General features: G+C 42.0%; 1 protein-coding gene across 1 annotated transcript in view; it reads right to left on the bottom strand.

The window, feature by feature from the left end:
* LOC118363588 (neuronal membrane glycoprotein M6-a-like) overlaps window positions 1-12,664 on the bottom strand; it is a 37,719-nt gene extending 25,055 nt beyond the window's left edge. Inside the window, exon 1 of the mRNA XM_035744587.2 lies at window positions 12,253-12,664. Within this exon, the coding sequence (XP_035600480.1) occupies window positions 12,253-12,289 (37 nt within the window). The 5' untranslated portion in view covers window positions 12,290-12,664. The remainder of the gene's footprint in view (window positions 1-12,252) is intronic.
* Between the last annotated feature and the right edge of the window lie 5,609 nt (window positions 12,665-18,273).

The raw sequence follows: 18,273 nt of genomic DNA, 5'->3' as shown, positions 1-18,273 counted from the left end.
TACATTATGTGACTAACAGAAATGGAATAATGAGTCCCTGAACAAAGGGGGGGGGGGGTCAAAATCAAACGTAACAGTCAGTATCTGGTGTGCCCACCAGCTGCATTGAGTACTGCAGTACATTTCCTCCTCATGGACTGCACCAGATTTGCCAGTTATTGCTGTGAGATGTTACCCCACTCTTCCACCAAGGCACCTGCATGTTCTCAGACATTTCTGGGGGGTTGGCCCTATCCAACAGGTCCCAGACGTGCTCAATGGCATTGAGATCTGGGCTCTTCACTGGCCATGGCAGAACACTGACATTCCTGTCTTGCAGGAAATCACTCACAGAACGAGTAGTATAGCTGGTGGCATTGTCATGTTGGAGGGTCATGTCAGGATGAGCCTGCAGGAAGGGTACCACATGAGGGAGGAGGATGTCTTCCCTGTAATGCACAGCATTGAAATAGCCTGCAATGACAACAAGCTCAGTCCGATGATGCTGTGACATACCGCCCCAGACCATGAAGGACCGTCCACCTCCAAATCGATCCCGCTCCAGAGTACAGATCTCAGTGTAACGCTCATTCCTTCGACGATAAATGTGAATCCGACCATCACCCCCAGTGAGACAAAACTGAGACTCATCAGAGAAGAGCACTTTTTGCCAGTCCTGTCTGGTCCAGCGACAGTGGGTTTGTGCCCATAGGCGACATTGTTGCCGGTGACGTCTGGTGTGGACCTGCCTTACAACAGGCCTACATTCCAGCCTCTCTCAGCCTGTCCGGACAGTCTGAGCACTGATGGAGGGATTGTGTGTTCCTGGTGTAACTAGGGCAGTTGTTGTTGCCATCCTGTACCTGTCCCGCAGGTGTGATGTTCGGATGTACCGATCCTGTGCAGGTGTTGTTACACGTGGTCTGCCACTGTGAGGACGATCAGCTGTCCGTCCTGTTTCCCTTTAGCGCTGTCTTAGGAGTCTCACAATCTCACAATATGAACATTGCAATGTATTGCCCTGACCACATCTGCAGTCCTCATGCCTCATTGCAGCACACCTTGGCACGTTCACACAGATGAACAGGGACCCTGGGCATCTTTCTTTTGGTGTTTTTCAGATTCAGTGGAAAGGCCTTTTTGGTGTCCTAAGTTTTCATAACTGTGACCTTAATTGCCTACCGTCTGTAAGCTGTTAGTGTCTTAACAACCCTTCCACAGGTGCATGTTCATTCTTTGTTCATGGTTCATTGAACAAGCATGGGAAACAGTGTGTAAACCCTTTACAATGAAGATCTATGAAGTTATTTGGATTTTTACGAATGATCCTTGAAAGACAGGGTCCTGAAAAAGGGACGATTCCTGTTTAGCTGAGTTTATATTATGAATACAATTTTCATCTGCTGTCGACATCAGGATATGATTTGAGAGCAAGTTAACTCCAAAAGTGGTAGATTTGACTGTATGCAGTCCACCACAACATACCCAAGAATCTTCTGATTAGCAAGGGGTAGTCTGTGTTTAATTTCACTGTGTAATACAACCACATTTTGAGATCATTGAAGCGGTTTTAGTAGTTTGAATGAGGAATTGGGTTTCAGAGGGAAATGTTGTCTGACGCTGCAATAGTTACCAAGGGGGGCGGGCTTAGAGAAGGATCAATTGTCTACCCCACAAAAAGCCCTCTTCAAAAATGTAAGCCTGTAATTTGGTCGTGACCCGTCTCTCCAGTCCAATCAACAGCAGGCGTCTCTCTCTAATACAAAGAGAAAGGACACCCCCCTCCCATGCCCCCTCCCCATCCCCACCTCTCTCCCATCTGTCTGCATCATGTCCGACAGGCAAAAGGGGAACACAGACACACACACAAATGCACATAGGCACACAAACGTGCACACATGCACAAACCCTCAACCACCCATGACTCATATAAATGGTTGAGGTTGCCATCATATAATGGTCACCTCTCATAAAACATTGATGATGCAAAGTTTGATGATGAGGAGGTGAGGGGGGGGGGGCAGAAGGAAATCTTGAGAGAGAAGGAAAGAGAATACATAATAGAAAGCAAATGAGTGTGGTTGTAGTGGCTTGTGGTGTACATAAGGTACATTGGCGCATTTATTGTTCACTAGATCTGGAAGCCTGGAGACTTACACTAAGCAGTGGGGGTATGGTTGGATGTTTTAGTCTGTGAATGTCGGAAGAGTACGTGACTCGATGCTCGCTTTCCCGATACCGTTAGTTCGGCCTCTTCCCCTGCCTGGAGCATGCAGGTTTTCAGAGCTCTCCGCGTCCCTTATTACTCTGCGCATGTTTAATCAACCAGTATGGTTGCCATGTCAACCACTGTGGAAAATCTGAGAATAGACAAGGGTACTTCAGAGCTGTGACCCAGTTACTGTGTGTCAACAAATTCACTAGGACAATGGTGAATGAGACTCATTACACAGATAACCCTCTGGGGTGAAGTACAGTGCAGGCCCAGGTCAGATCTGAAAGCCCAGGCATTGGTTTTGAAAGGGACTGAATTAATCAAGCCCCCCAAATGCTGTACATGCTTCTGTAATGTTTGGTGAAATATTTAACCATGCGAGCAGGTTTCGTGCAGTTGTCTCCAATGTGTGATTTTAAGTTCAGTCCCAAATTATTATATTTACCATTAAAAGTAAGTTTTTAGATGCACAATTCATATTTATATTAATATGATCACATCATATAAAGTCATATAACTTTCGATAAAAGATAAGACATTCCCGACCGAAAAGTTATTAAAATATGTTGTTGTGTTTTTTGAGCACCTGCTGGACATTATTGTGAGAACAATGAGAAATCACTCAGACGTTGGCCAGTAGGGGAGAGTGGTGTAAGTTGAGCCGAAGTGGTCAGTTGAGCCACCCTTTATAGGAAACAATATACAAAATATATAATTTGGCAAAATATTAATGAAGAGCTAATCATTTCATGGAGTCTATGAAGAAAGAAACCACATGGAAAAGTGGTAAGCAAGTTAGGTTTGAAAAACTGATTTTCACCAAGTCAAATACATTTATTGGGTTAGGGGTTTGATGAAGCTTGTATCTAAACCAAAGTAGCTAATTTAAAGATCTCTATAAGCTTCAATATGAGGTCGTAAACCAGACATGAAAGTGCATTCTTGTCACTGTGGGCTAATAGTCTAAATGTTTGCCTTGGGGTAATGTTAAAAGTGTAAACAAAAAGTACAAAGTGTTTGTTAGGTGAATGCAAGATGGCGTAGCAGTCCTGTCTTTGTGCTGTCGCGTCCCTTGTATATATCGTTTTACATATTTTTCTTTGCATATCTATTAAAATATTTTGCTAAACCTCAACTTCTAAATACTCTCCTGCAACCCGCCTCACCCAATGTGGCGTGGATTTGCTTTTTTTTCTAAAGTATTCATACTTTATATTTCTATAGTAGTTATAGCCCCCACCATTTCTCCTTTACCCAAATCCAGATAGCTGATGTTCTGAAAGAGCTGCAAAATCTGGACCCCTACAAATCAGCCGGGCTAGACAATCTGGACCCTCTCTTTCTAAAATGATCTGCCAAAATTGTTGCAACCCCTATTACGAGCCTGTTCAACCTCTTTTTCGTATCGTCTGAGATTCCCAAAGATTGGAAAGCTGCAGCGGTCATCCCCCTCTTCAAAGGGGGTGACACTCTAGACCCAAATTGATACAGACTTACATCTATCCTACCCTGTCTTTCTAAGGTCTTCGAAAGCCAAGTTAACAAACAGATTACTGACCATTTCTAATCCCACCATACCTTCTCCACTATGCAATCTGGGTTCAGAGCTGTTCATGGGTGCACCTCAGCCACGCTCAAGGTTCTAAACGACATCATAACCGCCATCGATAAGAGACATTACTGTGCAGCCGTATTCATCAACCTGGCCAAGGCTTTTGACTCTGTCAAACACAACATTCTTATTGGCAGACTCAACAGCCTTGGTTTCTCAAATGATTGCCTCGCCTGGTTCACCAACTACTTCTATGATAGAGTTCAGTGTGTCAAATCGGAGGGCCTGTTGTCCGGACCTCTGACAGTCTCTATGGGTGTGCCACAGGGTTCAATTCTCGGTCCGACTCTCTTTTCTGTATACATCAATGATGTTGCTCTTGCTGCTGGTGATTCTCTGATCCACCTCTATGCAAACGACACCATTCTGTATACTTCTGGCCCCTCTTTGGACACTGTGTTAACTAACCTCCAGACGAGCTTCAATGCCAAACAACTCTCCTTCCGTGGCCTCCAACTGCTCTTAAACGCAAGCAAAACTAAATGCATGCTATTCAATCGATCACTGCCCGCACCTGCTCGCCCGTCCAGCATCACTACTCTGGACGGCTCTGACTGAATAAGTGGACAACTACAAATACCTGGGTGTCTGGTTAGACTGTAAACTCTCCTTCCAGACTCACATTAAGCATCTCCAATCCAAAATTAAATCTAGAATTGGCTTCCTATATCGCAACAAAGCATCCTTCACTTATGCTGCCAAACATACCCTCGTAAAACTGACCATCCTACCGATCCTCGACTTCGGTGATGTCATCTATAAAATAGCCTCCAACACTGGATAGCCTTCAACAAACTGGATGCAGTCTATCACAGTGCCATCCGTTTTGTCACCAAAGCCCCATACACGCCCCACCATTGCGACCTGTATGCTCTCGTTGGTTGGCCCTCGCTTCATACTCGTCGCCAAACCCACTGGCTACAGGTTATCTACAAGTCTCTGCTCGGTAAAGCCCCGACTAATCTCAGCTCACTGGTCACCATAGCAGCACCCACTCGTAGCACGCGCTCCAGCAGGTACATCTCACTGGTCATCCCTGAAGCCAATTCCGCCTTTGGTCGTATTTCCTTCCTGTTCTCTGCTGCCCATGACTGGAACGAATTGCAAAAATCTCTGAAGCTGGAGACTCACATCTCCCTCACTAGCTTTAAGCACCAGCTGTCAGAGCAGCTCACAGATCACTGCACCTGTACATAGCCCATCTGTTAACAGCCCATCTATCTACCTACCTCATCCCCATAATGGTAATTATTTACTTATTTGTTTATTTTGCTCCTTTGCATCCCAGTATCTCTACTTGCACATTCATCTTCTGCCGATCTACCATTCCAGTGTTTAATTGCTATATTGTAAGTACTTCGCCACCATGGCCTATTTATTTCCTTAACTTATCTCATTTGCACTCACTCTATATAGACTTTTTGTTTTCTTTTGTTCTACTGTATTATTGTCTGTATGTTTTGTTTATTCCATGTGTAACTCTGTGTTGTTGTACGTGTCAAATTGCTACGCTTTATCTTGGCCAGGCCAGGTCGCAGTTGCAAATGAGAACTTGTTCTCAACTAGCCTACTTGGTTAAATAAAGGTGAAGGAAAAAAAAGTGTTAAACATGTGTTGAAAAAATTAAAATGATTCAAATGATTGAAAGACAAAAAGTGATTGTGATTGTGTCGAATTGCACAACACCCTGAAATTCACGCCCTGACCATAGTTATCTTTGTTTTCGTTATTCTTTTGGTTAGGTCAGGGTGTGACGAGGGTGGTATGTGTGTTTTGTCCTGTCTAGGGTTTTTTTGTATATCTATGGGGTTTTGGTATGTTTAAGTAGATGTAGATCCATGGTGGCCTGAATTGCTTCCCAATCAGAGGCAGCTGTTTATCGTTGTCTCTGATTGGGGATCCTATTTAGGTTGCCATTTTTCATGTTGGTTTTTGTGGGTTATTGTCTATGTGTAGTTGCTTGTCAGCACTCGTTATTATTAGCGTCACGTTTGTTTAGTGGTCTTTGTAAATAAAGAAGAATGTATTCAAATCACCCTGCGCCTTGGTCGCATCGTTATGATGAACGTGCAAATTAAATATATAGGACCAGTCAAAAGTTTGGTCAAACCTATTCATTCAAGGGTTTTTCTTTATTTCTCCTATTTTTACATTATAGAATAACAGTGAAGGCATCAAAACTATGAAATAATACACATTGAATCATGTACTAACCAAAAAATTGTTAAACACATCAAAATATCTTTTATATTTAAGATTCTTCAAAGTAGCCACCCTTTGCCTTGATGACAGCTTTGCACACTCTTGGCATTCTCTCTACCAGCTTCATGAGGTAGTCACCTTGAATGCATTTCAATTAACAGTTGTGACTTGTTAAAAGGTAATTTGTGGAAATTATTTAATTCTTAATGCGTTTGAGCCAATCAGTTGTGTTGTGACAAGGTAGGGGTTGTATACAGAAGACAGACCTATTTGGTAAAACACCAAATAAGTCCATATTATGGCAAGAACATCTCAAATAACCAAAGAGAAATTACCATCCATCATTACTTTAAGACACAAAGGTCAGTCAAGTGCAGCTGCAAAACTATCAAGTGCTATGATGAAACTGGCTCTCCAGAGGATGTCAACAGGAATGGATGACCCAGAGTACCTCTGCTGCAGAGGATAAGTTCATTTGAGTTACCAGCCTCAGAAATTGCAGCCCAAATAAATGCTTCACAGAGGTCAAGTAACAGACACCTCTCAACATCAACTGTTCAGAGGAGACTGTGTGAATCAAGCCTCCATGGTCGAATTGCAGCAAAGAAACCACTACTAAAAGACACCAATAAGAAAAAAGAGACCTGTTTGGGCTTAGAAAAACAAGCAAGTGACATTAGACTATGGAAATATGTCCTTTGGTGTGATATGTCCAAATGTGAGATTTTTGGTTCTAACCGCCGTGTCTTTGTGAGATCCAGAGTAGCATTCTGCAGCGATACGCCATCCCATCTGGTTTGCGCTTAGTGGGACTATCATTTGTTTTTCAACAGGACAATGACCCAAAATACCTCCAGGCTGTGTAAGAGCTATTTGACCAAGAAGGAGGGTGATGGAGTGCTGCATCAGATGACCTGGCCTCTACAATCACTCAATCTCAACCCAATTGAGATGGTTTTGGAATATTTGGACCGTAGAGTGAAGGAAAAGCAGCCAACAAGTGCTCAGCATATGTATGAAGTCCTTCAAGACGGTTGGAAAAGCATTCCAGGTGAAGCTGGTTGAGAGAATGCCAAGAGTGTGCAAAGCTGTCATCAAGGCAAAGGGCTTTGAAGAATCTCAAATATAAAATATATTTGGATATGTTTAAAAAAAATTGGTTACTACATGATTCCATGTGTGCTATTTCATTACTCTACAATGTGGAAAATAGTAAAAGTAAAGAAAAGCCCTTGAATGAGGTGTGTCCAACCTTTTGACCGGTACAGTGTGTAGATATCTTTGTTAGAAAGTGTTTCATATTTCCCTTGGCTTAGTGATGCTGATTATAAAAGATCAACTTACCCAACTCAACTTACCCAACTCTCACCTAATAACTGTGACAGAAGTTTGGGGAACATTTGGGAACAATTGGTGGAATTCCCTTGACCTCCATAGGGTGGAGGGATGCAGCTGGAGTCCAAAACAATGGAAGTGGAAGAGCAGGTCAGCTGGCAGTGGAGAAAGCCAGAATTCACTGTGTGAGAAGATGAACTCCATGGATAATCAGTTCAAGATTTTGGGAGAGGGAAAACCATGTATCAAACCATGAAAAGTCACAGCCCAAGTTAGAGGGGCTCAAAATGTGCAATGCTGCATCTTACACAAATGTCCAGTTTATAGGGGACAATGGAGCATATGATGTGTGATAATGGGGGGGCAGCTCGGGGGCGGCAGCGTAGCCTAGTGGTTAGAGCATTGGACTAGTAACCGGAAGGTTGCGAGTTCAAACCCCCGAGCTGACAAGGTACAAATCTGTCGTTCTGCCCCTGAACAGGCAGTTAACCCACTGTTCCCAGGCCGTCATTGAAAATAAGAATATGTTCTTAACTGACTTGCCTGGTTAAATAAAGGTAAAATAAATAAAATAAAAAATAATGGTTCCGGGACACACATTTCATTGGTTTAAATGTAATATACTACAGCAATACAATACCTGAATTATATAGCTTTCCTAGTTCAATTAATGTTTTAGGATAGATCTGATAGGTTCCAAGAATTTCTATTTGCTGTGGAATTTTCCCTCTATTGAGCCTTGACTCCTGAGCACATTATCACACATTGGCGATAAAACTTGATCAACCGAGTTGAACGGAAGGAGAACTAATTCCTTCGCTTGGCTCAGGTAGTCTTAACAGGTGGGCCTTACTACATTTTCCCTTTCATTCGGAGCTGGAGCAGTCACAGCAGTATGTCATTACAAATGCTGCCTAAAGTGGAATTGATTCCTCCGTATCAAGCTAGGACAGATGATGATGACTTAATTTTATGTTTTGACGTAACGAATTCATTTGATGAAGCCATTTTATTTTGGGGAATAAGGATTCTCCGCTGTTGTTGTTGGTGACTTGTGGCACGCGGCATGAAGCGCTACATTTGGCTAACAGATGAAGAGAGCAGCTGGTGCATCTGACTCACAATCTGAGATTTGCAGTCTGAGGAGGAGGTTCAAGGACCATAGAGAACCCATAATACAATATTTTCCAATATTTGGTCAGTTTCTTGAACCCTAAAATAATTGTGAGGCCCAATCTATAACTCTGTAATTGACATTATTATTATGAAGTACCCCTCTTCCATTAGAAAGCTAAACTAGATCTGTAATATCAGTAGCGATATAACAGAAGATCAACACTAAGATGATCAATACCTGTCACATGACAATTGAAAGTCTCTTAAAATAGACCTTGTAACCCTTTGTTAATGGTAATAAAAAGAAAGAATGTGATGCAAACTATTTGTGGGTGTTTATTGTTATTTTGAGGATTTACAAAGTAGCACTGAGGGGTATAAAAATACACTCTTTTACAATGCATGTACAGTTACGTTGTGTCTGAAAACCATTAGATGTTATGTTACGTACAGTAGGTGCATTACATTTGCTCTTCTCTCACGTTAGCCCCCTGGCTAGTCCATGGTGCCCCTAATGCCAGGAAAGGGCTACAGATGACCTATAGAGCTCTGATCCACATATAACAGGTGACCTCATAGAAGGTGACAGGGAGACAGTTGGTGGAGGAATGACCCCAGAGAAAGTGCACTTACAACTGATTGTCCTCTTAAATAGATCATGGACTCAGGGTTCTCTGAGGTGGGGGATCAGATTGTGACCAGACACCCCAAAATGATAGGTTAGGTCACATAGACTATTATATAAAAGCATAACTGTTTAATGACGTTTCTTCCTAAGAGGTTGCTCAGATTTCTGGTTACATCACAGAGAGCACATAACAACACTGTTTAAACTGTATAAGTGGGGGGCATGGTAAAAGCTAGGTCGCATGACTAGTGAAAGAACGACTTCAGTTCAGACTAAAATCAATGCTACAGTAGCAGTGTTCCCATTCATTGTTTTCAACAATGTAAAATAATCTCCACAACTCCAAAGAACAGAAATGAATATGTCATCTATGAAAACACAAAAAAACTGAACATTAAATATAGGCATCATAAAGCCATTTGAGAGGCCCTAAAGGCAGGGACTCCAAGTCATTAATTGTCCTTCCTCCCAGGAGGGTTTTAAATCTCCGCTGTCATGTGCTCTTAAGCCAGTCTTTCAGAACAGCAAAGGTGACCATGCTGTTCTTTTCATGTAGCACCAACTTAGTACAATTTGCAGTGGTCATGTGAATAATTGTCTCATCCAAGTGACAAGAGACTTAGAACCCGTAAATATAAGAGAAATGCCCAATCTTCACTTTATGAGGGGTTGTAGTTTTATAGGTAGTTTATAGATCATTATTAGATAATATGTAGTCTATTAATCATTATTACATAGTTATAACTCATTGTTGTTTTGGTGCTTGCCAAATAATAGGTTTATTTATGGCTGCACTGTGGATTATGACTGCTATTTTTTTTTAAAGTATAACATAAAACACATAACCTCACTGTGAGGGTAGTACTGTGAGACCATACCACAATCCCCCTCAATATGGCTAATCTAGCTGTGTATAGTCAAATGTATTTTCCTTGTGTCAGTACTTTAAATGTCATGACAGTTTTGGGGCAATTTTCTGTTTGTTTGAGGTTGTTGGGGGGGGTTAGGTTTGCATGGTGGAACCAAACTGCAATTATTAAACGAGAACCAAAATTCCATCATTTTCTAGTGGGCAAGACACACTGCATATACTGTATTGTAGCAGCATGTAGGCCAGCCTATTACATTGGCACTTGCATTATTCATGCTTTCGGACCTCATGATTGCAAACAGGAGCATCGAATCATCTTGTTTCAAGCACAATGCATCTAGCTGAGAGTCCCTAGATGAAGTTCTAGCATGTGTATCAGTGTTGCTTCCGTCCCTCTCTTTACCTGAACCTGAGCTCGAACCAGGGCCCCTCTGAACACATCAACAACCGCCACCCACAAAGCTCCATTACGTATCGGTGCACACAAAAGCAAGGGAAACAACTACTTTAAGGTCTCAGAGCGAGTGACGTCACCGGTTGAACACTACTAGCACATACCGCTAACTAGCTAGGCATTTCACACAGGTTACACCTGGTCCCGGACCTGTTTGTGCTGTATATCCAACTCCTATGATCATTGTCATGGTTTAGCATAACGTAAGGCCAGAGGCATTGGATATACTGCACCAAAAGGTCTGGGACCAGGTTACTGAAGTTCATCAGTCAGTGTGTTGATTCAGTGAGGAAGCAGTAAAGAAGAACGTTAATGTGGAGCAGCACTCAGCCAAACTGCTTTAGTGCCATGTTTTATGTATAACTTTCCAGATTTGATGAAGAAGATATGTGGCAGTTAGCCACATTTGGGGCCAGTGGGGCCGCAGCACCAGTAGTGGAAAGCGTGATTGGCTAAGTAATTATATGTGGACTAACAAGCTGGTTTCTTCAGCCAAATGAATGGACGTGATGTACTACAGACACGAATGACTGATCGGTATTTAATCAACACTGCTATCAGGATGTTTCCGGTAGTCATCCCACAGGTTTGAGACATAGAGTCATGAACCATACTGTGAAAATAGAATTCCTGAGCCAATGTCATTTTGCAGCCACTAATGGTATTAACACCTTTACCAGACAATAAAGGTATGTCACTTTGCAATAAGTATTTCTAGGTAAACTAGCATCCATGACACTCACACACACACAAACACACTCATATGCACACAGACACTGAGTAAACTGATTGGCCCAGGGTACCAAAATGTCATCTGCAGGAACAGAACAGAGAGCAGAGAGTAGCTGCAGGGATGACTAGACTTGGCCAGTGCCATGGTAACTGTTTCAGCTCTCACTCATGCCTGTGAAGCACTCACTGGTTTTCAGGGATGAGATGAAGCAGGATTGGAAGGACTGGGAGGTGGGAAGAAAAGAAGCACAGACGTATGAAGCCCTGTCACGTGCACAGAACTTGGGATGGAGGGAAAAAAGGAAGGAAGGAGGAGTGAAGGGGGGAGACACACCTCAGAGAATGATAGCATCCTTTTTTCATACAGGGAGCAATTTTATTAATATGGAGGAATGCAAATTCAAACTAATGCCAGTGCCTGGTAATCATAAATGGATTTATACAGTACACAGCTATTTACCCCTCAAGCATACACTTAAACACTGGTGGATGGGAGGGGGTGGGTTTGCATTTTAAATAGCAACCCCTCTGCACAAAGCGAACAACATACCCTGCATGCACATGAACAAGAGAGAAATTCTGACATGCATCAAATCCAGATGCTTTAATATTTTTTTGGGGGGTGGGGGGTTGTTAAAATAATAAAATAGCTTTCATTTAAATACAATAGCTGGACATGTGGATAGCCTGGATACAATGCTTTTATTAGTGAAAGGAGCTAGCTCGAGGTTTCTTGTCTTCAATGTTCCCCTGAGCCATCTCGACAGGCATGCGAGAGCCTTACCGAGACGCCTGTGAACAAAGACAATTCTCCCTGTGCTTTCACAGTCAACGCTCAGAGAAGCAGTTCACACCACTCTCTGACTGTCTCGACAGCAGACAACACACACACACAAACACACTTCAGTCAAGCAGACACTCAGTGGACAAAGGAACAACCAAAACAGATGCTCTTTTATACCCAGAGTATTAACCAACTATTTACCCAATCCTTTCTGAATAAATAGTCCACTGACAGACAGACAAAGAAATTAGGGGAAGATTTTACTTTAAGGAAATCTCAATCCATCCACTTAAATGTAAAAAAATACTCTTTCTCTTTCCTTACCTTTCTGAGTCTGACCGTCATCCAAATCTTCTTCCATCTTGGCTATTCTAGATGTAGAGCAACTAGAGATGTGACAGAAGCTCCTTGGTTTGCAGGTTCAAAACCCTGTTTCTTTGTGTCAAAGATAGTCCACAGAGCTCTCCTTCTCTCTCTCTCCCTCTAGGTCTCTCTCTCTCCCTCTCGGTCTCTCACTCTCCCTCTCGGTCTCTCTCGGTTCTGTGTTAAGACCGCTTGTCAACAGTGATTTCATTCAAGTGGTCGTGCCGCGAAAGAGATCATTGTATCTTCACAGCGCTGTCCATTGCGAGCAGCTCTGGCAAGTGCTGGAAAACCTGTTTTCTACAGTAGAGAAAAGGGGGGGGATCTCAGTAGGCAGTATGTTTGCAGGAGGGCGGGCTAGCAAGCGCAGGTGCCCAGAAAGCAGAGAGAGGCAATGGGAGAAACACAGTCTCAACAATGAAAACTGACCCGAGCAGGCGGAGGAGTTGCTTCGTTTGGTAGAATGTGTCCTTGGTAGAACTCTTTAATGTTTTAAAACATGTTTTTATTCAGGGTCCCTAATTTTCCACCTGTAGGCTGCCATTGCAGTACTCCATTGAAAAACTGGTTCACTTTAAACACATAAATATCTGGAAAATGATGGTCATACAACAAAGAATTAAACTATATTTAATGTAGAATATCAGTTTAGTTGTTTACCTTAGGATGTGCATTAACCACAGTGATAAAATAATAGAATCCCAAAAGTAGCCTGCGGCTTACACTCATAGAAAACAGGTGCCAAGAAGAACCAAAAAGGGTTCTTCTGCTTGTCTCCATAAATATATACAGCGCCTTCAGAATTTTTTCACACCCCTTGACTCACATGTTGTGATTTTGTGTCACTGGTCTACACACAATACCCCATAATGTCAAAGTGGAATTATGTGTTTAGATTTTTTTTTTTACAAATTAATAAAAAATAAAAAGCTGAAATGTCTTGTGTCAATAAGTATTTAACCCCTTTGTTATGGCAAGCATAAATCAATTCAGGAGTAAAAATGTGCTTAACAAGTCACATAATAAGTTGCATGGACTCACTGTGTGCAAACAATAACACGATTTTTGAATGACTACCTCATCTCTGTACCCCACACATACAATTATCTGTAAAGTCCTTCAGTCAAGCAGTGAATTTAAAACACAGATTCAACCACAAAGACCAGTGAGGTTTTCCAATGCCTCGCCAAGACGTGCACCTATTGGTAGCAGACATTGAATATCCCTTTGAGCATTGTGAAGTTATTACTTACACTTTGGATGTGTATCAATATATCCAGTCACCACAATGATCCAGACATCCTTCCTAACTCAGTTGCCGGAGAGGAAGGCATTCGCTCAGGGATTTCCCTATGAGGCCAATAATGACTTTAAAACAGTTATATAGTTTAATGGCTTTGGTAGGAGAAAACTGAGGATGGATCAACATCATTGTAGTTACTCCACAACACTAAATGAGTGAAAAGAAGGAAGCGTATTTACAGAATATTTTTTGGGGGAAAACATGCATTCTGTTTGCAATAAGGCACTGAAGTAAAACGGCAACAAAAAACAAATGTGGCAGAGAAATACACTTTATGTACTGAATAAAAAGCATTATGTTTGGAGAAAATCCAATCCAACACATCACCGAGTACCACTATTCATATTTTCAAGCATGGTGGTGGCTGCATCATGTTATGGGTATGCCTGTGATCGGCAAGGACGAGGGAGTTTTTTTTAGGATAAAAATAAACAGAATAAAGCTAAGGCACAGGCAAAATCCTAGAGGAAAACCTGGTTCAGGCTGCTTTCCAACAGGCACTGGGAGATTAATTCACCTTTAAGCAGGACAATAATCTAAAACACAAGGCCAAATATACAATGGAGTTGCTAACTAATATTACATTGAATGATCCTGAGTGTCCTAGTTACAGTTTTGACTTAAATCTGCTTGAAAATATATGATAAGACTTGAACATGGCTGTTTAGCAATGATCAACAACCACGTTGACAGAGCTATAATAATTTTTTAAAGATTAATGTGCAATATTGTGCAATCCAGGTGTGCAAAGATCTTCGAGACTTACCCAGAAAGACTCACAGCTGTAATCACTGCCAAAGGTTATTTGAACTTGTGTTGACTCAAATAAATACATTGAAAAACCCTTCCTGCCTTCCAAAGAATCCATCTTGCCTTCCATATACAGTGCCTTGCGAAAGTATTCGGCCCCCTTGAACTTTGCGACCTTTTGCCACATTTCAGGCTTCAAACATAAAGATATAAAACTTTATTTTTTTGTGAAGAATCAACAACAAGTGGGACACAATCATGAAGTGGAACAACATTTATTGGATATTTCAAACTTTTTTAACAAAACAAAAACTGAAAAATTGGGCGTGCAAAATTATTCAGCCCCTTTACTTTCAGTGCAGCAAACTCTCTCCAGAAGTTCAGTGAGGATCTCTGAATGATCCAATGTTGACCTAAATGACTAATGATGACAATCCACCTGTGTGTAATCAAGTCTCCGTATAAATGCACCTGCACTGTGATAGTCTCAGAGGTTCGTTAAAAGAGCAGAGAGCATCATGAAGCGTAGCCTAGTGGTTAGAGCGTTGGACTATTAACCGGAAGGTTGCAAGTTCAAACCCCCGAGCTGACAAGGTACAAATCTGTCATTCTGCCCCTGAACAGGCAGTTAACCCACTGTTCCTAGGCCGTCATTGAAAATAAGAATTTGTTCTTAACTGACTTGCCTAGTGAAATAAATAAAATAAAAAAGAACAAGGAACACACCAGGCAGGTCCGAGATACTGTTGTGAAGAAGTTTAAAGCTGGATTTGGATACAAAAATATTTCCCAAGCTTTAAACATCCCAATGAGCACTGTGCAAGTGATAATATTGAAATGGAAGGAGTATCAGACCACTGCAAATCGACCAAGACCTGGCCGTCCCTCTAAACTTTCAGCTCATACAAGGAGAAGACTGATCAGAGATGCAGCCCATGATCACTCTGGATGAACTGCAGAGATCTACAGCTGAGGTGGGACACTCTGTCCATAGGACAACAATCAGTTGTATATTGCACAAATCTGGCCTTTATGTGTGGCAAGAAGAAAGCCATTTCTTAAAGATATCCATAAAAAGTGTAGTTTAAAGTTTGCCACAAGCCACCTGGGAGACACACCAAACATGTGGAAGAAGGTGCTCTGGTCAGATGAAACAAAAATTGAACTTTTTGGCAACAATGCAAAATGTTATGTTTGGCGTAAAAGCAACACAGCTCATCGCCCTGAACACACCATCCCCACTGTCAAACATGGTGGTGGCAGCATCATGGTTTGGGCCTGCTTTTCTTCAGCAGGGACAGGGAAGATGGTTAAAATTGATGGGAAGATGGATGGAGCCAAATACAGGACCATTCTGGAAGAAAACCTGATGGAGTCTGCAAAAGACCTGAGACTGGGACGGAGATTTGTCTTCCAACAAGACAATGATCCAAAACATAAAGCAAAATCTACAATGGAATGGTTAAAAAATAAACATATCCAGGTGTTAGAATGGCCAAGTCAAAGTCCAGACCTGAATCCAATCAAGAATCTGTGGAAAGAACTGAAAACTGCTGTTCACAAATGCTCTCCATCCAACCTCACTGAGCTCGAGCTGTTTTGCAAGGAGGAATGGGAAAAAACGTCAGTCTCTCGATGTGCAAAACTGATAGAGACAAACCCCAAGCGACTTACAGCTGTAATCGCAGCAAAAGGTGGCTGTCACGCCTTGGTCTTAGTATTTTGTGGTTTCTTTATTTATTTGGTCAGGCCAGGGTGTGACATGGGTTATTGTGGTGTGTTTTTTGTCTTGGGGTTTTGTGGGGTGTCTACGTAGTCTATGGCTGCCTGAGGCGGTTCTCAATCAGAGTCAGGTGATTATCGTTGTCTCTGATTGGGAGCCATATTTAGGCAGCCATATTCTGTGAGTGTTTCGTGGGTGATTGTTCCTGTCTTTGTGTTTGCACCAGATAGGGCTGTTTCGGTTTTCGTTATTTCATTTCGTTATTTTTGTAGTTTCTGTATGTATAGTTTTTCCTTCATTAAAATATATCATAAATCATCAGCACGCTGCATTTTGGTCCGATCCTTGTTCTACCTCTTTGTTAGAGGAGGAGATAGAAGAGAGCCGTTACAGTGGCGCTACAAAGTATTAACTTAAGGGGGCTGAATAATTTTGCACGCCCAGTTTTTCAGTTTTTGGTTTGTTAAAAAAGTTTGAAATATCCAATAAATGTCGTTCCACTTCATGATTGTGTCCCATTGTTGTTGATTCTTCACAAAAAAATAAAGTTTTATATCTTTATGTTTGAAGCCTGAAATGTGGCAAAAGGTCGCAAAGTTCAAGGGGGCCAAATACTTTCGCAAGGCACTGTAATCATCACATAACCCTTTCTTACAAAAACAGTTCTCAGGATGAAATCATTTCAAGTCACAAACCCTTCCCACAAGAAAAAATACTAAAGTCTGTGTTGCCCAGCAAAAGCCCCAAAACATCACTGCTCTAGAGGAGATCTGCATGGAATGGGCCAATATACCAGCAACAGTGTGTGAAAACCTTGTGAAGACTTACAGAAAACGTTTGACCTCTGTCATTGCCAACAAAGGGTATATAACAAAGTATTGAAATATACTTTTGTTATTGACCAAATACTTATTTTCCACCATAATTTGCAAATAAATTCATTAAAAATCCTACAATGTGATTTTCTGGATTTTTTTCCCTCATTTTGTCTGTCATAGTTGAAGTGTACCTATGATGAAAATTACAGGCCTCTCATCTTTTTAAGTGGGAGAACTTGCACAATTGGTGGTTGACTAAATACTTTTTTGCCCCAATGTAGGTATACAGGGGGTACAGGAGGGGATTGAGGATGCACCCTTGGAGGGCCTCCGTGTTGAGGATCAGTGTGGAGGAGGTAATGTTGCCTACCTTCAACACCTGGTGGTAGCCCGTCAGGAAGTCCAGGACCCAGTTGCATAGGGAGGAGTTTAGTCCCAGGGCCTTGAGCTTTGTGGTGAGCTTGGAGGGCACTATGGTATTGAAGGCCGAGCTGTAGTCGATGAATAGCATCCTCACATATGCATTCATTTTGTCCAGGTTGGTGAGGGCAGTGGGTAGTGTAATAGCGATTGCATCATCTGTGGATCTCTCGGGGCGGTAGGCAAATTGGAAAGGGTTGACTGTGTTGGGGAGGGAGGAGGTGATGTGTTCTTTGACTAGCCTAGCAAAGCACTTCTTGATGATGAAAGTGAGAGCTATGGGTTGGCAGTCATTCAGTTCAGTTACTTTCCCTTTCTTGGGCACGGGGATGAAGCAGGTGGGAGTAATTGCCTGAGCTAGAGAGAGATTGAAAATGTCTGAAAACACAGCAGCTAGCAGGTCTGCACATGCTCTGAGAGCGCGGCTACGGATGTCGTCTTGTTTGAACGACTTACATACGTCCTCCAAGGAGACCATAACTCAGAGTAGTTATGCTCAAAGCGAGAGAAAAATGTGTTTAGCTCGTCCAGTCGAGCGGCGTTGGTGTCCGCGAAGTGACTGGCTTTCTTTTGTAACCCGTGATCCTTAAAAAACCCTGTCACATACGACTCTTGTCCGACCAGCTGAATTGCTCCTCCACTTTGTCTCAATACTTGTAATTCGCCATCTTGATCTATCTGCGTAGGTCGTACTTGTACTGTTTAACCATACAATTGTCCCCGGTCACAATCTCTCTGTTTCAACTCCTGACAAGATTGCCATCAATCCACGGTTGTTGATTATTGTAAGTGTTGAAAGACACCATCGGTATCTTATATATAATTATATTTATATAATTTGTATAATTTATATAATTTGGTGACTGAGTCGGTGTATTCATTGATGTTATCCCCAGAGGTGACCCAGAACATATTCCAGTCCACGTGATCAAAACAGACTTGACCAATAGAACTCTTCAGTTTTTGTT

This window comes from Oncorhynchus keta, chromosome 30 (assembly GCF_023373465.1).
Source record: "Oncorhynchus keta strain PuntledgeMale-10-30-2019 chromosome 30, Oket_V2, whole genome shotgun sequence".
Taxonomy (NCBI): Eukaryota; Metazoa; Chordata; class Actinopteri; order Salmoniformes; family Salmonidae; genus Oncorhynchus; species Oncorhynchus keta.
Note: the sequence above shows the minus strand (reverse complement) of the source record. Positions and strands in the feature narration are given on the sequence as shown.